At 36.0% G+C, this 24,494-nt stretch overlaps 1 protein-coding gene across 2 annotated transcripts in view; it reads right to left on the reverse strand.

Annotated features, from left to right (window-relative positions):
• Nucleotides 1-2,556: 2,556 nt before the first annotated feature.
• Nucleotides 2,557-24,494, reverse strand: part of LOC306873944 (RING finger protein 24) — a 38,783-nt gene continuing 16,845 nt past the window's right edge. For both annotated transcript variants that reach the window (XM_079423544.1, XM_079423543.1), the window contains 5 exons: nucleotides 22,707-22,856; nucleotides 16,851-16,893; nucleotides 16,624-16,665; nucleotides 8,410-8,489; nucleotides 2,557-6,807 (listed from right to left, as the gene is read on the reverse strand). In XM_079423544.1, the coding sequence (XP_079279670.1) occupies nucleotides 6,666-6,807; nucleotides 8,410-8,489; nucleotides 16,624-16,665; nucleotides 16,851-16,893; nucleotides 22,707-22,849 (450 nt within the window). In that variant the 5' untranslated portion in view covers nucleotides 22,850-22,856 and the 3' untranslated portion in view covers nucleotides 2,557-6,665. The remainder of the gene's footprint in view (nucleotides 6,808-8,409; nucleotides 8,490-16,623; nucleotides 16,666-16,850; nucleotides 16,894-22,706; nucleotides 22,857-24,494) is intronic.

Genomic DNA, 24,494 nt, shown 5'->3' on the forward strand with positions numbered 1-24,494 from the left:
CTATCACCTTGTCAGCCCACTTGAGTATTAGTGAGGGGTTAAGTTGTTTAACTTGCAAGTGAGGATGTTTTTATTTAGTAATTATTGAATACCTAATAAGGAACTACCTTTGTCATAAATTTGCAATTACTTACTGCTTAGTTAATCTTGCTTCCATATTAGTAGGCTACAGTGTTAACCTATTACGTCCTGCATAGTTACTTGCTGACAACGGACCATTATTCTAAAATGTTACCAAAAATGGTAAAATGGATTTTACACGCAGCTGCCTCTGTGAGAAGTATAATTGTAGGCCAAATAAAATGGAATGGGGGTGAAGTGTGTCCTCAGGCAGCATCATTTAGGGTGCTTTTATTATATTTGGACCAAATCATTGTCAACAAATGTTTCTTATTAAAAACACAAGTGTTTTTGCCTAGGGCTGCCCATTGTTTGCTGTGCATTGTTGTGTTTACACGTCTTTAGTCGTTAAAATGTAAGTAATTTTCACTTCACATCGATTTGATTGATTTCACGAACACTAAAAACAGCATGTCCGCCAGAGGTCAGTAGTGCACCGTGTAAGCAAGCGAAAAATAACGTGGCTTTCGAATGGATTTAGTAAATGATTCAAGGTTTTTAGTTACACATACACAAAGTATATAACTGTTTATGTGTAAACGTTGTTTTATCACTTAGTTTAGTGCCTGTGGAAGTTGTGTGTGTGTGTGTGTAAGGAGCAATTCAAGAAACGGATAGCTGTATTTCTCCTGTTTTGTTTATCACTAGAGAATTGTGTTGTGTTTCTTAGGCACGTGGTGGTAGCAGGCGAAACACGTCGAGATTTAGTTAGTGGGTCAGTAGGCTGGAGAACAGAGTAAATATGTAAAGAGTAAAGGGTTACTGGCCTTTCGGATAAAGAGTGAACTTTATTTGGTAACTAGATGTTTACATTTTCAGATTAAAATGTGACGGGGGCACAATGCAATGGGTGTTTTTGGGTAAGGAGTAGGCCTGTTTCGGGGTTGGGGAAAATCTTACCACCCTATTAAACGTAGAAGAGAATGAGCAGGTATAGGCTACTACATAAAGCTTACGTATGCAGAAAATTACCAGATGTTTGCAGAATCTATATCCTTGACCTTCTTTTGTGCAAAGGAAAACAGACGACGAGAAGTTGCTGAGCATTTTTCAAATAACACTGAAGATGCACACATTATTTATTTGGTGACAGATCTGAAAATTGAAATTCATCATTACGAAAGGATAGTCTTCAGAGAGTGTGTAGTGCTGAAAAAATATCCTACCAAAATACACCACTCAAGTAGGTTCTTGAGAGCAATGAGTCGCAATAGGCCTTTATCCACTGATATTAATCGGTGCCTTTATCACATAGTAGCATAAAAGAACTTCCACTGGAGCCTCTATCAACGGCTGTGCCCATAACACTCTTTATGTAGAATTCAGCACATATATGTCTTCTAAAGACACCAATCTCAGATTACAACAATTAAGTGAGTATTATGAAACGAAGGAATATGTTGTCACGATATCCCGATGCGTATTTCGTGACTTAAACAGGAGCGCGCGAGGCATACTTTGTGTATAGGCAATTCTTCACTGTCTGATCACCTTATTTCATTACAGAACAGCGAGAAAACTATACAAACAACATATCACATTAATAAGCATTAGAAATAGCCAAAGCTTAAAACATGAATTATGACTAAAGGCTGTATAGAAGGATTAAATGAAAGGTTTAGGGCAAATTTGGGCCCTGTTTCACAGACAGGACTTAGACCAAGCCAGGATTAGGCCTCAATTCGGACATTTAAGTAATTTTTATAAATGTGCTTAGGAAAAAACATTACTGGTTTGCATCTCGAGACTCAGATTGGCTAATGTTACACATTACAATGAAGGATGACATGATACATGGTATGGAATCGGTATAAATACACAGTTTTAACATTGACGTTTATTGCGTCAATGTTCAACTAAACTAAATTAGTTTAATTTTCTTCACAAAACTGGCGTCTGTCCATTGACAAAGCAGGCTACTAATCAGAGCCGGATGTGACGACACGCGGACTAGTGATAAAGGCCTATTCAAATGAGTCATAATTTTAATTAAAAGTCAAAAATTTTAATCAGTCCCAAATTAATGTATGCAAATTGTCCAAAGGGGGGAAAATGTAGAAGTGAAGCAAGATCTAATGCCTACTTAAAGAGCCCATAAAGTTTCCTGTGATTAAAATAAGTGCAAGAAAAGTGATAAACATGACACTTTTTTTTTTTTTTTGCATCAAAGTGAATTTTAAAATTAAAAATGATTTAATGCATATAAATGTTTCTAAATATATCAGACATTTTTCTCTATCACTAATCAATACAAGTGTGCAAATGTTTTTTTATCCAAATGCAGGAACTGCTATTAGTTTCAATATTTGATTTCATTTCTTGCTTAGAGGACAACTTAAGTAAAACTATCTACTAGCCTCTTACATATTTATTGTAATGCTGCTCTTCAATGTTTCTTTTTTTAGTTTTAAGAATGACAACAAATATTCTTTATTTCAAAAAACTTGGCAACTTTATTTACAATTCAAGTCAGTCACATGCAACATATTTTAATGAATATAACACAAAATTAGCAAAAGGAAAAAAAAAAGCATCTTTGCATTTTTTATATTTTTTCTTCAAAATGTTGATTAAATATACAAAAATATAGTTTACAAATACTGTACAGAAAATATTCTGCTGCAGAATTCTTACTTTTACAAACATGTTTGTGAGATTCACAAACATTAGCAGTGTTAAAACAAGACTGTGGTAAGAAGGGGTGGGGCTCATGTTTACATCTGTGAGGTCACAATGGTGAGGGGTGGAGCAAGCTTAGGTTATCTCAGAATGAGGTAAAAGAGTGGTGAGGAATTGAAACAATGTCCAATTGTCATGGTGGTTCACAATGACTTTGGGATAGTTGATACATTGGCAGTTTGGATAGAAATGATAAAAATGTTTGAATTGCGTCATGTGCCTTAGTGACTCTTGACCACATTCTATGAAACGACTACTTTACAACAGAACAATACTGCCAATATATTCCCAACAGCCTTTTTTCCAACAATAAAATCTGAATCTAGTCTAAAATGCCTGTTAGGAACATACAGAAGTTACAACTGAAATCGTAATTTTGCCTTTTCAAGATATAACTGGTCAACCAAATATGGCACTCGGAGTAATGATCAGTACAAAACATTAGTTTGAATATATTGAGCAAAAATGTAACCTATCACTCCAGTATAAACGCTAATTTGACCTCCAGTTTTCTAGATATGTTTTCAAACTGATTGTGGATTTTGAAATAGCTTTTAACAATCTCCACAAAGCCTTAATCTGCATTAGCACTAACATAGAGCTGTTAGTACTACTGAAAAGTTACGGGTTTTAAACATAAGCACACAATAAATAACTTTTTCTTTTTTTTTTGCCCCATTTCACTTCTGCCTCAGTGGAGAGGCACCAGAATGGAAGAATATGAAAAAGTGCAGTAATTCTTGATTTTAGACACAATCAACTACTTTCACATTATATTGACACAGTTACAATTGTGATCAGCGTGACTCTTTAAGACCTGCTGTGTTACAAACGCCACAGAGATGAAGGAGACATCCTAATTTAGGACTCAACAATATTTGTCCATGAGATGGAATTACAAGTCTAAAGGAAACCCTCAGTGTTTTACATTTTGTTAAGACAGTACCAGAGCAAACCAAACATAAAAAGCCAAAATAAATGCATTTTAATTGCTTCATACACTCAGCATATGCAAATGAAAAAATTCAAATAAATTAAAATTAAATAAGCTCAACTTAATTCACAATCTGTATCTAGCCTTTCAAAAACACGAAGATACATTGCAGAATGTGGTGGGCAATGAATGGGTAGTAAACCATTTAATCAGCACTTTAAACCAAACCAGTGCTGATTTAGTTTAGGTTTAGATAAAACATTACTTGCGTCAGATAATTCTGCTTGGCATCAAAATGAAGTTTTCACATCTGGCATCATTTGTGGTGTTGTGGCCAACCCATATACATAATATCATACATATTTCCCTTCTAGAGTGGCTTAACATGGAGGGCTCAGAGACCCAGTCGGACCCTATGGCAGGTTGCTGGGATGACCTGCAAAATAGCGGTATAATAGAGCAGGAAAGAGCCAGAGCTTCTATTATATTACAGAGAATAAAAAACGGCCTTTCCTGCTGACTGAATCTACCTGCTGGTCATTGATCTTAATGGCTGAGGATTCTATGTTGTGCTGGACTGATTCACTGAAAGATGCTGGAATGATACTAGACTAGATTGTGTATGCAACTTCAGGTCAAATCTCAGTTTGTTTCTGTCGCCTGTCTAGTTTGATTTGCCTCACTAGAGATGCATTTCATTTATTAATATTTCTTGGAGACAGATCTGGGGCTTTATGCCAAGTATATTTTCAGAAAGCTATGTAGCACAATATGAGAGCCATACGAACACACACAGACACACACACACACATTGGCTGTTTTGCATAGAGCCACAGCTTCATGTGAGATATGTAATAACTAGGGACATATGATAAGTCTCAACAGTACCTGGGGCATAAAGCCCCAGATTTGCGCAATAATTCATAAAAGACAAAAATACTTTGTTCAGTTTAAATTTGGTTAAAACCCCTCATTTAATTTGTAACTATTTCCATTAGTGCTATAACACATCTGCAAAACTCTGCAGATGAACAAACTGAAAGAAGACTGTGGATGGGAAAAATGAAGCCAGAAACTGACTAATACTTTAACTATGAAGACTTAGTGAAAACAGAAGGGGTTTAGAGCAGTAAGTGTGGGCCGGCATAATAAACATCTGCTAAAGTTTGAGTGACAATAATGTGTATCAGATAGGGCTAGGCGATATAAGCAAAAATTCATATCTCGTTATTTTTTGGCTGATTTGCGGTATACGGTATATATCTCGGTATTTTGAAGCAGAAGTTAAATTTACTAAACTAAAAATGAAAATAATAAAAAAAGCACAAACTAATTAAAAGTCTAAGTAAGGCAATTTTGTTTACCCCATTACAGTCACATTACAGTTAGTGCTATCATACAAATACACTTACTTGTAGGTTTAAAATTCTACATGCGTTACATTTATTGTCCAACTACAAATATTTCAGCAAAATATATATTTTAGTCAGAATTATTGCGCTCTGCTCGTTCTGAATGAAGTCTGAAGTTTCATGGAGAATCGCAAAGCAAAAGGCTCATGCACTTCTGATGGCAAAATGGAAATATTTCCATGGCTTTCTAACATTTACAGATGGAGGATATGCCTGTGAAATGTAAGTTATGCATTTAGGAAAACAGCACATCTCAAACACATTAAACAGCGAGTCTCTGTCAGTGGCACACGCAGCCTTTCTGTCCGAGCCGCTGAACTGAAACTTAACTAGGCTATAGGCTACTATATCTTACAAGTTTTTTTTAAAAGCCCTTCATCTAAAGCTTGTCACATGTTTAGACCAAACTGCACTACGCACTTTCTCCGTAGCAGTTCAGTCTGTGTCCTCCCTAGATATTTTTCCAACTATATCGATATAAACAGTATTACTTCATACCGTATCGCTTATAAAAAAAATATATCGATATATCGTACAAACTCGATATACCGCCCAGCCCTAGTATCAGACCACTGGTGTTTTTTTTGTTTTGTTTGTCGTTTCTTTTGCTTTAGCCTTTTTGGTTATGTTCAAATTCTCATCGAATACGGCCTTGAACTCAAATGTACTGACGTGTGTGTGTGTGTATTTGTGTGTATTTAACACAGCCCTCAGTTAAAAAGCATTTCAAATATAAAGACGCCCACAGATCAAATACTGCTGGGGTCACATCCTGACCTTAATAAGACAAACTCTGCATTCACATTTGTTTTGGCCACCAGCTAAAAGTCACTACAAACCATATCTATTGATACAGCCATACTGACTGTCAATATATAAACACTCACACAAACAAACATATACACACTGGAGAGCTGCTATCCCTTTAATATACATTATAAACATAACCCTCTCTAATGAAAATAAAACCAATGGTTTGCTCTGTGGCTCTAAAAAAGTTTGGAATCATAAAATATAAAACAAGATCTTGCTACTATCACAAGCAACTAGGTTTGAGTTTAGGTAAAGTGCTTGTTAAAAAAAAAAAAAAAAAAAACTGTAGTTAAAAAAAGAAATTTCTGTTTTCCTTAATGTATTTTTAATGTAATTTTTTTTAGTCCTTGTCTTTTATTTACCTCTCACTGGTGTCCTCAAAAAAGTGCTTTGGTGTGGAGCGGTTACTTTAATCATGGCTTGGCCAAGTAAACTTAATTCTTATTCACTATCCCACAGGAAAAAAAGCCAAACCCAAATAAGATAGATTGAGTAAATCATCTATTATTGTAATTTGAGGGGGGGGGGGGGGGGGGGGGGGGGGTCCTTTGTAAAGCCACCAAGGCAGGACATAAACATATGCAGGTCACAGGTCACCGTGGCTCCGGGCACAAATCCAGCGCTCTCTCCTTGGATATGAGCGTGTACCTGTACAGGAGGGAGTGTGAAGGTAGTCGTGGTCACATTTTTAGGAGAAACAGGAGGGGCTACACCAGGTTCTCCACTCCGGGCAGAGGCTGCTGCGTCGGGGGCACAGATTCGGACATGCTCTGCTGCTGCGCCAGCTGCAAGACCGGCATGTTGCACAGCGGGCATACCTTCCTCACCTCCAGCCATTTAATAAGGCACCTGAGAGAGATACAAAGACAATTTAGAAGATGAAAAGCCAACTAGATAATAATCTGCCCCAAATTTCCCAGATCACAGTAGAGTATTCCACTACAAAGACATTCCGCTAACCAAAACTACCAATAATGCTCCTGACAGCAAGTCTAAAGTGATCTTATGTGATGTCTCAGGACTGTGTGTCTTCTCCTCGCAGGAAGCCCATGTGGAATGTGAGACTGAATCTCGGGTTAGTCTGAGTGAGATGTTGCTATTTCTGCACTGATGAATAATTCACCGTCCTATTTTAGGCTGTGTTGGTCCCATTGGGTACACAAACAGATCTATGATACAGAAGTCCCCATTTAACCACTTGCACAGTTGGGATGTAGGAGCAGTTTGGGTTCTTTTAAGGAATTTTATCAATTTGATCATATTTATAGTTTTAATAATATTTTTATGTCACAATTTAATCATACTAATAAATAAAAAAACTCTTAAACTTCCCTGTATTTTAATAACAGCCCATTATAATCAATATGCATCCGAACAACAAAAACAACAGTATTAATAGCAATAATATTTGATCCATTTCATAATTATAATTATTTTATTTCAATCATTATTTATATTTACAGTTTTAATAATATGTTTATTTCACAATTGACTCATGCTAATTGACACCTCTCTGTATTTCAATAACAGTCCATTATAATCAATATGCATCCAAACAACAACAACAACAATAATAATAATCATATATCCAATTAATCATTTTTATGATTTTATCATTTTAATAATAATTTATATTTACAGTTTTAATATTTTTATTTCACTGACAGGTTTTCTGTCCTTTATTAATAGTTCAAATCTATTTCTTTAAGTATAATATAATTTTAGGAGGATTTTTCAAGGGAATGTCCTGCAGCTCATGACATGCAAATTATATGTATCAAGTGATTTCATGTCACATTATATTATATTTTCATGTAGTTTATTTAGGGCCTAATTTTATAGCATACATTATGGCCATACTGCATTGATTGTAAAAAATAAATAAAAATAATATATATATTATATTATTATTATTATTATATTATACAATTCATATATATATATATATGAATTGATATAGAAATAAAAATGTATTCATTAAATAATTAACTGCTGTCATTACCAGTTTACCATTTAATATTTGACTTCACTTCAGTGACCCATTTAAGCTATAAAGATTGGCTGGTTTCCCATCGAAGCAAACTACAAATGTTGAAATGTTTAAAAAGAACAGAGAGCTCCCCACCCCTCTGATAAATGTCCAAGCATTGCTCTGACATTTACTTTGGCATTTACTCTGACATACAGCAAAGTGGTGAAGGAGAAGATGGGTGAGTCAGACACTTTTCAGCTAGATCAATGGCAGAAGATCCCATGTAACACTGCAAATTTGCATTTAATTTAAGGTTTTAAGTGTGCACTTTATGTAATCTATGCCACTAGCAGAATTGGGATTTCTAAAACAATCCGTTTTTAAGCGTCCAACACTACCACTACAATTGTTTGGTGCTGGCTGCTAGCGGTGCAGAAATGTTCCTCTTTTTAGAAAACAACATATGCCAGGTTACTCACTTTCTGTGAAAGGCATGTTTACACGGGCAGATTCCCAGCTCATCTTTCTGCTTGAATTCCTCCAAACACACCGCACAAATCTAGGGAGAGAAAACAATACATTCCACTGAACACACAGATAAAATGTTTAAATATAAAAATGTTTGCCATCAAAGATGAAAATTGTTCCATTGAATACATTCAGCAAGTTATTACAAGAAATGGATGATATATCACCTTCAAAGATCAGTGAGACTGAAAGATATGTTGTAATGTAGTATTCATGAGAACTTTATGATAGACAAAATAAATGTTCTCAGGCATGTCGATCTTATAAGGCTTTTCTATCTTAAGCCATGAAATGGACAATACTCGAGAAGTTTCCTTTGCAATCTAGCAGTAAAGTGTAGTTGGGGGCGTAGATATAACATTTTGTCAAGCAAAAAAAAAAAAAAACATGGACATCAGTGGAAGTGCAGGATTTTCTGACTGCTGCCTAACATGTCTAGACCTGGTGCTGTAGGAGGCAAGTCAGACACTCTGATTAACGATCTGTCTCACATCAGAGAGTGGAATTCTGTTAACATTTGGACAATTACATGCTGATGTAATCTGGAGTCAGGCAAAAGTCTCAGGTACTGGCTATTCCAGAGAAGGCTGAGGGCTACCAGCTAGTTCCTTTGATAAAGTAGCCAATAAAATTCAGAAGAATGTATAAGAAAATTAAAAAAACGTTGTCTGAGGAAAAGCCAAAATAGCAAGACAGGATATACCAGTGTGAAGATATTAAACCAGATGCAAACAATGCTAAAAAATATATGAATGTTATGTATTTCCAGAAAGAATAATGGTTTGATATTTTTGCTGCAAAAACAAAAGACATTTGTGGGACATTGTAGATTTTCAAATTGCAGTTTGTGTCTTATTTGAATTATTTTTTTTAAGGCAAATATAAATACGATCAAACTACATTCAGGCCACAGTACTAACAACTTGTGAAACCCGGTGAAACACACCAATTTGAGAAACTTATGGAATGCATAGTCAATATAAAAAACTGGATGACAAGTCATTTCTTACTGCTAAATTCTGAAAAAACAGAGGTGTTAATTATCGGACCTAAAACCCCCAAAATTAATAACCTAGAACACTGTCTAACACTCGATGGCTGCTCTGTAAATTCTTCGTCATCAGCCAGGAACCTAGGTGCGCTATTTGACAACAATCTCTCGTTTGACAGCCACGTTTCTAGCATTTGTAAAACTGCTTTTTTATCTTAACAATATATCTAAACTGAGACCTATGCTCTCAATGTCAAATGCAGAAATGTTAATTCATGCATTTATGACCTCAAGGTTAGATTATTGTAATGCTTTATTGGGCGGTTGTTCTGCATGCTTAATAAACAAACTACAGATGGTTGAAAATGCAGCAGCTAGAGTTCTTACTAGAACCAAGAAGTATGACCACATTAGCCCGGTTCCGTCAACACTGCACTGGCTCCCTATTAAACATCGTATAGATTTTAAAATCTTGTTAATTACTTATAAAGCCCTGAATGGTTTAGCTCCTCAGTACTTGAGCGAGCTCTTATCGCATTATAGTCCTCTGCGTCCATTACGTTCTCAAAACTCTGGCCATTTGATAATACCTGGAATATCAAAATCAACTGCGGGGGGCAGATCCTTTTTCTATTTATCGCCCAAACTCTGGAACAATCTACCTAGCACTGTTCGGGAGGCAGACACACTCTGTCAGTTTTAATCTAGATTAAAGACCCATCTCTTTAACATGGCGTACACATAACACACTAATACGCTTCTAATATTCAAATCCGCTGCATTAACTAGGTCAACCGGAACCGGGAACACTTCCCATAACACACAATGTACTTGTTACATCGTAAGAAGATTGACATCTATGCTAATATTAGTCTGTTTCTCTCTTATTCCGAGGTCACTGTAGCCACCCGATCCGGTCCGGATCCAGCCCAGATGGTCACTGCAGTCACCAGATCCAGTTTGTATCCAGATCAGATGGTGGATCAGCACCCAGAGACAACCTCTACAGCCCTGAACGTCAGCGGAGACCAGGACACGATGAGCCCCAGAGACAGATCCCAGTGAGGACCCCGCCACTTAGACAGCCATTGGGAAAAGACCACTGGAGCCCCTTACAATCTGACTTTGCTGCAGTTGGAATTGAACTGCTGGTTCGTTTGGCCAGAGGAGAACTGGCCCCCCGACTGAGCCTGGTTTCTCCCAAGGTTTTTTTTCTCCATTCTGTCACCGATGGAGTTTTGGTTCCTTGCCGCTATCGCCTCTGGCTTGCTTAGTTGGGGACACTTCATTTCCAGCGATATCGTCGACCTGATTTCACAGATACTATTTAAACTGAACTGAGCTGGACGATGACATCTCTGAATTCAATGAAATACCTTTAACTGAAAATTGAGTGTTTAATCTTGTCATTTTACATTGACACACTATTTTCCTATTTTGATATTGTGCAGTGGCTTTGACACAATTTGCATTTTTAAAAGCGGTATATAAATAAAGGTGACTTGACAAAAATAAAAATATATGAATTAATTAATTCATATAAAGCGGTTGTCAATTTATTTTAGAAATTTGGTAAATTAATAATTTTATTTAATAGAATACATGTTTTTATTTTATTGTTTTTTGTTAAGTTAAATCTGTAAAACATTAAAAAATGTTGCTGAAATTCTGACAACCACAGCTGCTGTTTTTACAGTATATATATTCAGAATTTTCAGAATTACTTACACAGCCTTGACAAAATTATGCATAATATAAATACAATTATAATACCTATGTGTAATAATAAAGTAATAAAGTTAAAACTGATATGTTCCATAGCTCATGTTATCCAGGACATCTTCCCGAACTGTGTACAAAGTAAATATTTCATTAACCTTGCTGACAGCAAATAAGGGGGCAGGGAAATGCACAACTGTACCAATTGTAAGAGAACAACAGTGGTTTCGGACAAATGTGCCTGGGCACATGTGCGTCTGTCACAACAGTTATTTACTGTTCTGTGTGTGTATCATAAAACAAGATATAGTTCTGTATACAGTCCGAGTGCTTTAGGTGTCATTGACCCTCAGCAGGGGGTGGCTGGCGAATTATTGAGACACAATGCTTCTCTGTTTGAGACGAGTGAGACTGCAAGGACACGTCTCGCAAGAGACTGTCTGCTGAATATACACTGTTGGGTTTTGTGAGGAAAGAATGGCATTAACTGGCCAACAATGGACAGAATGTTTCTTTATAACACTAAACATGTAGCTAAATCCTGCACAAAACTAACAATGCCTTCACTATTGTGTTTTATACTCCAACCAAGGCCAGTCTGCTTATAATAAATCATCCAATCGTCATGGATATTAAAGCTAACTAAGAACTAAGACTAAAACTGATTTTTTTTTTTTTTACTTGAAATAAACTAATGATTAACTGAAATAAAATAAAATATATATATAAAATAAACTAATTTTATTTATTTTTAATTTTATTTCAGCTAGTTGACAAGGCAAAATTTCTAATTTCTGTTTATGTTAAGTTGAAGTAGCCTACTAAAATAAACAAAAGAAACAAAATAAAACTAAAAACTGAAACTTAAAAACACTATAGATATGGTCAGATATGGTTTTTGTCAACTATATATACACAGTATCTCACAGAAGTGAGTACACCCCTCACATTTTTGTTGATATTTTATTATATCTTTTCATGTGACAACACTGTAGAAATGACACTTTGCTACAATGTAAAGTAGTGAGTGTACAGCTTGTATAACAGTGTAAATTTGCTCAACACACAGCCATTAATGTCTAAACCGCTAGCCACAAAAGTGAGTACACCCCTAAGTGAAAATGTCCAAATTGGGCCCAAAGTGTCAATATTTTGTGTGGCCACCATTTTTTTTCCAGCACTGCCTTAACCCTCTTGGACATGGAGTTCACCAGAGCTTCACAGGTTGCCACTGGAGTCCTCGTCCACTCCTCCATGACGACATCACAGAGCTGGTGGATGTTAGAGACCTTGCGCTCCTCCACCTTCTGTTTGAGGATGCCCCACAGATGCTCAATAGGGTTTAGGTCTGGAGACATGCTTGGCCAGTCCATCACCTTTACCCTCAGCTTCTTTAGTAAGGCAGTGGTCGTCTTGGAGGTGTGTTTGGGGTCGTTATAATGTTCGAATACTGCCCTGCGGCCCAGTCTCTGTTGCAGTATGTCACAGTACATGTTGGCATTCATGGTTCCCTCAATGAACTGTAGCCTCAGACCATGACACTCCCACCAACATGCTTGACTGTAGGCAAGACACACTTGTCTTCGTACTCCTCACCTGGTTGCCGCCACACACGCTTGACACCATCTGAACAGAATAAGTTTATCTTGGTCTCATCAGACCACAGGACATGGTTCCTGTAATCCATGTCCTTAGTCTGCTTGTCTTCAGCAAACTGTTTGCGGGCTTTTTTGTGCAGCATCTTTAGAAGAGGTTTCCTTCTGGGACGACAGCCATGCAGAACAATTTTATGCAGTGTGCGGCGTATGGTCTGAGCACTGACAGGCTGACCCCCCACCCCTTCAACCTCTGCAGCAATGCTGGCAGCACTCAGACGTCTATTTCCCAAACATAACCTCTGGATATGACGCTGAGCACGTGCACTCAACTTCTTTGGTCAACCATGGCGAGGCCTGTTCTGAGTGGAACCCGTCCTGTTAAATATATGTTCAGTTTCAGGGTTTTGGCAATCTTCTTATAGCCTACGCCATCTTTATGTGGAGCAACAATTCTTTTTTTCAGATCCTCAGCGAGTTCTTTGCCATGAGGTGCCATGTTGAACTTCCAGTGACCAGTATGAGAGAGTGAGAGCGATAACACCAAATTTAACACACCTGCTCCCCATTCTCACCTGAGACCTTGTAACACTAACGAGTCACATGACCCCGGGGAGAGAAAATGGCTAATTGGGCCAGATTTGGACATTTTCACTTAGGGGTGTACTCCCTTTTGTGGCCAGCGGTTTAGACATTAATAGCTGTGTGTTGAGTTATTTTGAGGGGACAGCAAATTTACACTGTTATACAAGCTGTACACTCACTACTTTATATTGTAGCAAAATGTCATTTCTTCAGTGTTGTCACATGAAAACATATAATAAAATATCAACAAAAATATGAGGGGTGTACTCACTTCTGTGAGATATTGTATATATATGTAAAACTAAAATTAAAATGAATTTGAACCAAAATTAACAGCAGATAGAAAAAAATATATAATTCACAATATTAACAAAATCTAAAATAGTATATCAAAGATACTAAATAAAATGTAATAAAAATGTAATAAAGCTATATAGACATTAAATATACACACAAACAAACAAATAAATGAATGCACACAACTAAATTACCAACACTTTAACTGAAATTAAAATGAAAACAAAAAATATAAAAATTAAATAGGATTCTAAATATCTAACTGCCATATCAATGGTACTGAAATAACACTGATTCCCATCAATATAGAGAGGCCTAAACAGTCTAAACAGTGTATGTATGCCACCGTGGATCATCATGCATTTCTGTTTTATTACCATCCTGGGCCTCTTGTTTTCCTGTCTGCTGGGCTTCTGAACTGAAAGGACCACCTCTGCAGTTTAAAGGTGACTCCCCGGGGTCTTTCTTACCAAACGGAAATAAGTATCTCTCAGTCTGTTTCACACTGACGCTCTCATGTGTCTGATCTCTCACCTAGAGAGCTGCAGCTACGTGCAAGTGTAATAAAACACAAACCATGCAGTTTTATTTCCGACCGCTTTACTGCAGTGGAATTACACACAATAAATCTGACTCACTGATGCGGTGATATTAATGGCCATGCTGTTCTCACTGGTTCCCATCTGAGGATCCATATCTTGGCTACCGTCTGGCACATATGCTAGATTTCTGCACCAGTGTGTTTGCACATCAATCATCCGTGCACAAGCACTACCATTCAAAGTGTCTGTGTATATAATCACCTTATAGGAAGGATACTTAATGTTTCGAGAGCTGAGATTATATTCACTCGCCTGGCACTGTATCTTAAGCTTAAGGACGAGGTGATGAAAAACTGAAACTAAAAATTGCATGATCCTGATTATCAAATACATTTTATTTTAAATGTATAATAATTAATATTTTATATAATATGTTAGAAATCACATATATAGTTTTATTTAATTTTATGATTTTAATTAGCTTTATTTTATCAAGTTTAATAAAATTTTAATAAAATTTTTATATTTATATATGATGTAACAGAATAACCCTGACATGTTAAACTTGTTGAGTCATTATAAACAATGCTCCTATATGCTGTACTTTACTTTAGAAATAAAGAAAAAAAAATCTACATGTAATGACCACTTTTTTCTGCACAATTTATGCTGTAATTTTGCAGTAAAATCTTTAGAATTTTATATGGTGGAATGGATTTAAATATAGTTAAAAATAGCTGAGAGTACTAAAACATTATTGGTCATTTAAAGCATAATCAAATCAGCCTGGTTAACAGACAATGTTGCCAAACAAAAAGATGGGAACACCTGCAAATGGTGTTTAAACTGGTGGCAAATGGTGTATAAAACATCTTTTGACAAAAAAAAAAAAAACAGGTCTCAGGCTCATGGATGAAGGTGATTCCTCAAAGCTATATGTGAAAAAAAATCTATATCAAATATAAAACCTTGAGTCTGTCAAATGAGTGTCATGACTGCTGGTGCAGAAAGTCCAACAAAACATGAAGAAATACCATAAAAAGTTTACAATTTCTTTTTACAAGTGCGGCTGACATTTGCTTGGCACTTCTGGGCAGGCAGTGCTGACAGTTTTCAGGCTGTTTCAAAGATATGACTAATATAAAATCATGGATAGTGCTGTTAACATTGACGACACCTCCAGCACTTCTAGTACTAGACGAAAATACAGCGGCTGGGAGAACTTTGTGTTCCTTTACAAGATAAAATGTTACAAACTCTTTTGATTGTGTTGCAGTTGAACAAACTTGTATCATGCATAAAACCTGTTGTGCTGTCGCATCAAATACAAATAAAAAAAGCCAGATGTGACACATGATGCCAAGTTTTTTAACAAAATATAGCCTAACTCCGTTCAGCACAACACAATGCTGTCATTTTTTTGTTTAAAGATTGCATTGTATTCATGCACATCCACATATACAATATCTGCCTGTTCTTTGTAGAGGAATATCTAACTTTAGCCACAATACTGAAAATACAATAACCTTAAAATGATACTATTCCTCGATAATGAACTCTTATGAGATACAGGAGGGGAGTGAAGGGCTACAAGAAATTCCAGGAGAGTTTGAGGATTCAACAAGAGCTCTGGTGTCCTCACACCTTAATATTGTCATTAACATTTCATTAGCACTCACAGATGAAGTCAGGACACTGGCCTATTAACACGGTCATGTACAAACCAACTCGGTGAATGTTAAACACGTCATAGACTCATGCTATTATTAAACATGTACAACAAATCCTTTTACAGGTCCTTATTTTCAGGGCAAAGGGTAGTTCAGGTTTAACAGTCTGTATTCTGTAACCACTGAAAGGTACAATGTAACTGATATTTATGGACAAGTGTAAAGTCAGACAGTGATAAACAACAGTGCTCATCTAATAATTTAACTACAAAAATACACAAAATACCAGAATTTTAATAAATTAATCGCTTCTTTTTGAACTGGTTCATTTACTATCTTAAAAATACTTGTCTTTCCAACACTTTCCAACAAGTTTTGGCCATTTAATTAATACTCAAGATAGTGATTCATATATATATATATATATATATATATATATAGTTTCTCTGCTCATTTCCCAAGTATACTCCAAAAAATGTAAATCAGTTTAGACAGGATTTTTTTTTTTTTATATATAGAGTATATAACCTTGTTACTTTTTTACATTGCTTTGTTCATTTTTACTACTATATTACTTGTATATACTTTTTACTTTCATTGATTATTTTTTGCTGCAAGATGTCTTTTAAGTTTCATGTGCTACATCACAGCACATTTTTAATACTAAAGAAAAAAATATTTCTGGCCAATATACATCATGTAATCATCTCAATCAATCAATCAATCAATAAAAATCCTGCAGAGTTGGACGAAAGGGAAAACTCACCTCATGCAAGTTTAATTCTTTGACCTTTTCCTTTTGAATAACCTGTAAACAAAACATAATCAGTTATTAAATGCATTTACAGTAAGTCTCAATTGCAATTTGGAAACTCAGTCTATAACCTAAACATTTGAAATTGCATGAGAAACAAACAGAGACACTCCCATTCACACACAAGTTGAATCATACAGTAAATAATGTACATTTAAATAATACAGTCAGCAGCTCACCTGCTTGTATGCATAGAGCTCTTTGTGCGCCTGGTGCCGTAACCTAGACATAATAAATCTTTGTTTTAATTCAGACATAACATTTTCAAAAACCTGTGCTGGAGAGACACTGATAATACCAAATTATAAACAAAACCAAGATCATCAAGTTGAACCATGATACTAATACACAGGGTTTCATGGGTGTGAAAAATTCATTGTATTTGTGTCTGGACCTCAGCTTATATATTCCTGCTGTATTTGGTCAAACTTGCCTGGATCTTATATTTCAGTCATAATTTGACAAATTGTGGCCTTCACTACCCATAAGGCATTACTCCAATCATTCTAAACATACATACTATAGATTATATCCACCACATTTGAGCTTAATCACACAATTCAACTTTTAAACACATTGACATCCACTTGACATTGGCTGCGTCCAGTTCTAGCAGTGCTGTGAGCTGCCTTAGCATTTTAAAACTCCCTTCAGAGTCTTTCTTGAGTAGTTTGGGTCTTGTATTGTCTCATCAAGCTTGACCACACTTTAACAGCATGTCTGAACGAGACTGCCCAGGCACTACCTACTCACACCACTGCAATGCTTTACGAAGTGTGACTGTCAGACTGGAGCCAGACCTTTTAAAAGAACTATATGATACTCTTGGCATGAACTCAAGAAATGGAGGCAGCCAAGCAATGGACAGTCTACATTTAACACTATTTTGATCTTGAGCAAGTGTGTGTGTCACAGACAGAGAGAGGGAAAGTGAGAGAGGAACCCTGATGGAAAATAACTGGAATGCATCAGGCATGATGGAAGAGTCTCTAGTGTAAGAAAAAGACTATTTAAAGAAAACCAGCAAACGCCTTACACAATATGTTTAGCGACTAATTTGTGAGCACTGGACTGTTAATGTCTTCAGGGCTGTTAGAACATTAGTTTTAATCCAATAGCTTTATCTTGGCCTTTTTTGAATGTTTGTTTGCTGAATCCCTTTTCATTTAGATATTAAATAATACTTTCAACCAATATTACTTCCTGTACAAAGGAAATGAACACAACATACAATACTGTAGTATCTTACAATCACCTCCTAAGCAACGACAATACTGTATACATTCAGAAAAGACTTAGCAAGTGAAGAAAGAGCTGGATAGATATGAGAAAAATGGAGACATGTATTGTAAAATTTACCTCCATTACAAGTAAGCTTAACCTCTCGCAGCAGAGTGAGAGGGACCTGTAAAACAGGCAGCACAGTCTAGGAGAGAAACTGACATTCTGAAAGAAACCAGCAGGTAAAGGTGCAGATACTCCCTTTGGGCAAATGTAGGGGTGAGGATGAGGGATCTATGGGTATTTTAGAAACAATTTTATGTTTAGACTCATTGGCATGCAGAAACAATCAAACTCAGAAAAGCCCTGGCACTAAAGTTGATGTCTGAAGGGCCATACAAATGAATGTGTTTTTGAATTTAAAAATGCACAACGAATGGCAGTGGTATGAAAAAACTTGCATCTTTTAAAATGGGAACTTTTTTAGCTTAAAGGGATAGCGCTACCCAAAAATGAAAATTATATCATTACTCACTCACCCTCATGTCGTTCCAAACCCATAAGAACTGCGTTCATCTTCAAAACACAAATTAAGATGCTTTTGATGAAATCTGAGAGCTTCTGACCCTCCATAGACAGCAATGTAGTTGAAATGTTCCCAGACCCAGGAACATAGTAAGGACAGTTCATGTGACATCAGTAGTTCAACCGCAATTTTACAAAGCTATGAGAATACTTTTTGTACATAATGAAATCAAAAATACCAACTTTATTTAACAATTCTTCTTCTCCAAATCACGTCATCTGCCACATCAACGCATGCATGTGCGTTCCTCTGCACGTAAACAAGGCACAGCCCATGCATACTCTCGATAATGGTGGATGACGTGATTTGGAGGAGAAGAATTGTTGAATAAAGTCATTATTTTTGTCACATTAACTATTTTACCGATGTTCTTAGACGAGTCTGGGAATATTTCAGTTACATTGCTGTCTATGGAGTGTCAGAAAGCTCTTGGAGTTCATCAAAAATATCTTAATTTGTGTTTGGAACGACATGAGGGTGAGTAATTAATGACAGAATTTTCATTTTTGGGTGAACTATCCCTTTTTAGAATGCCATGTCATGCGCAAGACACTGTACAAAGACACGTGTGTAATGGACAAACACGTCTGCCTACAAAAGGTAAACTATAGAAGAAGCAAAGATTAGTTTTCTGTAAATAGCACTTGAAGTCTGTGGTGGCTGGGTGAAAGTAATCACGGAACATTTGTTCTTCAAAGCAAAAATACAATCATAATGTGAAGGGAATGCAAAATAAGATATTCATAATCATGGCCAAAATCGTACAATGTGTTTTGGTCTAGTTTCTGAGGTCAGCTAGATCAAGATAAACTGTCGTCTGGCAAGTTACAGGCAGTCATGATTGCTCATGCACCATTAGGTTAGTGTTACAGTTCATCATTGTTAAATAACCAGTAAAGCTATTAACATGTCGCAGTGAGTGCTCAATCTCATACGTGTGCGAATTTAGTTTTTCTTCCCATGAGGACGACTGCGCCAGACAAACACTCCTCCACCCGCCTGTTTTCTTCTCCAAGTGTTTATTCGCTATTCACGGGGGTATTTTGCATTTATGTGTCAGAGCTTGTACACGGCTGCTACGTGCGGCTGCATGTTTGCTCTGAATCACGACGTTCTTCACAGGTCCACTTGAGCTCACGACTCTCTCGTCTTTCATGTCGTGAATGTCCACAGAGTCGCACGACTACAATTTGATGGTCCTTTGTTCAGTCTTTGATTTTCCGGATAAAATAGCAGTTTAAGAGACCAGATCCAGATTTCAGTCCTTTCATGTTGACTTTAAAAGGAAAGCATCTTTTACGTTGAAATCCCTGCCGAAAAGACCAATTTCAAGCTTGTCTAGCTGGTCGACCAGTATATTCATAACTAGTTAGTTAAGTTATAGGATGATTAGTTCTAACAAAATAGAATTTTCAATCATCTTTTCTCACCCTCATGTTTTAAAACCCACATTATTATCTTTCTTATGTGGAACACAGGGGAAGATTTTAAATTTTTTTTATAATGTACTGTCGCCTTAAAAAACACTTATTTTTATATTTCTTCAAAAATATTTTTTTTGTGTTCTACGGAAGAAGGTCATACAGGTTTGGAATGACATGAGGGTGAATAATAGACAGAATTTGTATTTTTGCATTAACTAGTCCATGTGGGTAACACTAGCACACAGAAATCCCATGCTGGCCACCAGCATTTAAAACACAACATATACTGATCTTCTCATTAGGGACGTCTCCACCCTGTCAAAAGCAGCTGTTAAATGATGTAAAAACCTGTGGATAAGCACTCTGCGCTCTGCCCTATTGTTTCAGCGATGCTGAAGGTATATGTGGAGGGGAAAATTAGCACGCTAAAAATGTAGTGGAAAATGCAGCTGGGTAGAATAGGGGCCTACTATTTTGGTACTTGCTGAATTTGCGATTGTTGCCATTTCCAGTATCACCTGCTGGTGTAATGTACAGTATAAATATTTCAGAGCTGCTTTTCAGATGCACAGTGGCCCCACTAACATATTTTGTGAAATGTTGTACGTGAAAAGCATGCTTGTGTAGTGAACTAAAATAACAGCTATTTTGACATTTTCTCAATTAATGCAATGACGGTAATGCATTTTTAAGTGCGCTTGAAGTGTCCAAATACTTTTTCTGGGGCCACATATTGTTTGTGCATGGGGGCATGACAAATGTTTGGCGGTTAATTTAATGAGGAAGTCATGAATATTTGTGAACTAATTACATGCAAGGGAGCCTGCATCTTTAGAAACCTGGAATCTGGATTAAATACAAACTCTTTTTATAAATGACTTGGTAATCTGACAGTTTTTCATTCAAGAATCCAGTGTTTTTAATGATATGACTAATTTAAGACTATAAAAGGCTACCAAAACATGTAAACATTTGAGAATGCAGTAAGGGGGAGGCAAAGTCAAATAAAACAGAACTAGTATATAATAAATGGGAAAGAACTTACCATCTTCCCCACTGGTTAGGGTGAATTTGGATAAGAGCCGCTGGTTCTCTCTGTCTTATATAAGAAATGCTACACAATTGCACATTAAAGCTTCAGTGTCTCTGCTGCCAGGAATGACCACATGGCAACAGTGCTTAGGACAAATCTGACTACATGACAACTCATTAGCTCAGTATCTTAAGCTTCATGAAGGACCAAATATTCCCACTTCTATGTGCTTGCTGTAAAACATTAGTATTCAGTTTGGTTATTTGTTTGTTTTTCACTGCCAGTTTCATTCTCACTTGAAAAGTTAAAAAACAAAAAAAAAACAATGTCCTTCAAGTTATGAAGCAGCTGCTCATTAGTTCACTCAATCCATAAGGGAAGTTGGTGACACAATGTGGGTTTGACCTCAAGGTTGAAGATGCATTGATTTGTAATTGTGCAACTAAGCTGCTTTGGGTTCAGTTATTGTGAAAATAAGAAGCCATATATCCAACTACATTGAAACTACAAGCCAAATCCAAGCAGGTAGCTAGTTTGTAATAGTGATTTTTATTGTCAATTCAGATTATCAAGTCAGTAGTTTTCTTTGCTTCTCCAAACTGTGCTGTTTGACCTTCTCACTCTTCATACAAATCTTTGTTAGTGCATCGAGAATGCACAAAAATTATTAAAAGTAACATTTCCATTTCAGGGACAAGTAATCATGATTTTCTTTCAAAATGCCATACAGTTGCCTAATTGTCCTCCTGATCATCACTTATTTTTATTTTAGAAGGACTTTTATTTTAGGACTTAATTTACAAACGGAACATACCATGCCTAAGAAAATGCTGCATTGCAAAAGAGCTGTTCAGGCATGCCATCAAGACATGGTTTGTAGACCAGTTGGTTTTAATGTGTATTTTAAAAGTATAAATGAATAAATACAATTACGGTATGACTGTGTAATTTACAGTGAAGTCTATTTAATAAAATTAACAACCAACCTTAATTTACTCATAAATCCAAAATTTCAGAGGGAACCTATTCTGAAACTGAACAGCTCTATTAGAACCAAACAACCACAAACTGTGTTAATGTGTAGGATGAGCTTCTCTGTACTTAGCAAAAGTATAAATCAATAAAACTTGCTGATTTATCTCTACTTCTGTATTGGACAGGCACTAATACGTAAGGTATGGTTCTGAAATTCAGAGTTGGTTCAGTCTTCAAAGTAAGCATGATAAAAGCTGCCTCACATGGTATGAACTCGGTGTGAAGATGAAAGAACTTCTCTGTTCCATCACCATCTGTCAGCTCCCCTCTATCCTCTCACAGAAGTCTTTTAAACTCACTTCCATTTTCTATTTTACCTTTGAGCAGTTGTCTAGATGAACACCAATCACGCATTTGTGGCATAATCTAAGGCAGTTCGGTGTCAGCACATGAGGTTCATAGATAATTATGTTACTTTTATATTTTTGGTGTAATTGTGACTTGACGCACATTGGTCCTGTTGGCAACACACATTCCAACTACACCCATTTGTTCATACTGGGTGAATTTCCTTTTTCATCAACTTCCAAACAAATCATGAGGCAAATTACATTTAAATGTGTGTTAGCTGTTTAATTACAACAGTTCCATTTTGTAGCCTGTATGTTTAGGGATTAAATCAAGACTTTCAACTGTATAATTTACTGAAGAGAAGAAATAAGCAAATGTATGGCATTTTGAGGCTTGTTCAAACACATTCTGCTGCCGCACACATAGAAGAGCCAGGTGGTCTTACCGAATCAGGTAACAGCAGAAGAGCAGGCTGAGGATGAAGACGAAAATGGCCGTCCCAAATACCACAATGTAGATATTGAGGGGAAGGTTCTGGAACCCTATATTCGGCATCCTGAAACTGTAATGCTGTAAATCTGAGGTCATGGATAACCTAGAATGAGAGGGCAAAGAGAAAAAGAAACATCAGTGAGTGATTTATTGATCACAACACTGATGCAAATGCTAGAAGACCACATGCCCATTAGTGTAGTAATCCATTTATGCTGTGTCAGCTCAATCTCAAAGGAAAATAATCACCCTGTCTACCGAAGCTTGTATAAGCGAATGTTCTTGTCAGTATGACTGTGATTTGATATGTGGCTTGGCTTGATTTCTGAACGGTTTCCACAACAACTGCTTATGTACCCAACAGACCAACGAATAAACTCATTAATGCATTAAATTGTGCACTGGACAGTGCATGTAATATTCTAGTGGAGAGAATTTGAGAACATTGGTCCTGCAGGAGTCATTAAGCAATACCCACACTGTCTGTCTGTGGGAAATTAGTGTTAACTAATCTACTGAGAGTCAGCACAGCTTTGACTTGTCCCTTATGAGCATGTTTTTTTATATATTTAATATATTCACTTCTGATTGGAAAAAAATACTCAAAATTAAACCCTAAAACTGTTAACAGAAAGATGAATACGTTTTCTTGCCAAAACGTAAATTTAGTAATGGAGTAGTCACCCCAAAAAGTATATGGACACTTAGAAAAATAAAACGTAAAACGCTACCAGAGGCAAATGTTTCAAAAAGGATAAAACATGAATTCAACTGCATTAATGAAAACCGTTTAGTAAAAACACAAAATAATGAAAGCACTGGTCGATTTTGAGCAATTTTGCAATTTCAGACTAATTATTTCAAAATAAAACATCCAATGCACACATTTGAGTGTTTGTTATATTACAATTTATCTACTAAGATTTCAAATGCAACATATCTTTGAAGGCTGTTTTATCAAAATGAGTTGTTTGTCATGCACTAAGTCAGAAATTTCAACATCAATAGCACTAACACCAAATTCTCCAGTTCTACTGTATATTTTGAAGATTTTTACAGAGGAAATTTTATTAATTTTTATCATTTTATTCAGTATTTTCTGATTTATGGAGTGATAAAAAGAGATCCAAAATCCAAGATCTAAAATAAACGTTTAACTCAAATATTTCAATAAAACGACACTTTTGAACCTGTTTATACAATGTTAACATTTATGTTCTAGAAAAACGTGCAAATTAGCACATATTTAATTAGATGACTCATTTATACTTTTAACATTTCAGAAAACTTATACAAAAACTAATATCAAATAATTGTCTTAACGTACCATGATTAATCAACCTAAGAGAGTATGGTGATATCTGTGTTTAAGTCTAGAGTCTTGCCTTAAAATGTACAAATGGGTTTCTGTGAGGTTAAGGGTAAAGTTGGGAGATGCAGTAAAAAAATATATTTGGATCAGTATAAAAAAAAACAAAAGTAATAGATAAGTGCCTTCTATAATAATAAAAAAATAATAATAAAAAAGGTTTCTTTGGAAGTAGAAAGAACTCAAAATGTTGCTAAATAAGGTCTTAATCCATGATAAAATTTTAGGGTTAGTCTAAATAAAATCTTGAAGAACAGCAGGAGTCAGTGGAACATCCCAAACGTGTATGTGTGTTTGTGTGTAGGTCTTTGTTTATTTACATGTGTGAGAGTGAGAGATTTCACTGGACATTCTTTAGGATGTTACCACCCC

This window comes from Barbus barbus (genome assembly GCF_936440315.1).
Source record: "Barbus barbus genome assembly, chromosome: 8".
Taxonomy (NCBI): domain Eukaryota; kingdom Metazoa; phylum Chordata; class Actinopteri; order Cypriniformes; family Cyprinidae; genus Barbus; species Barbus barbus.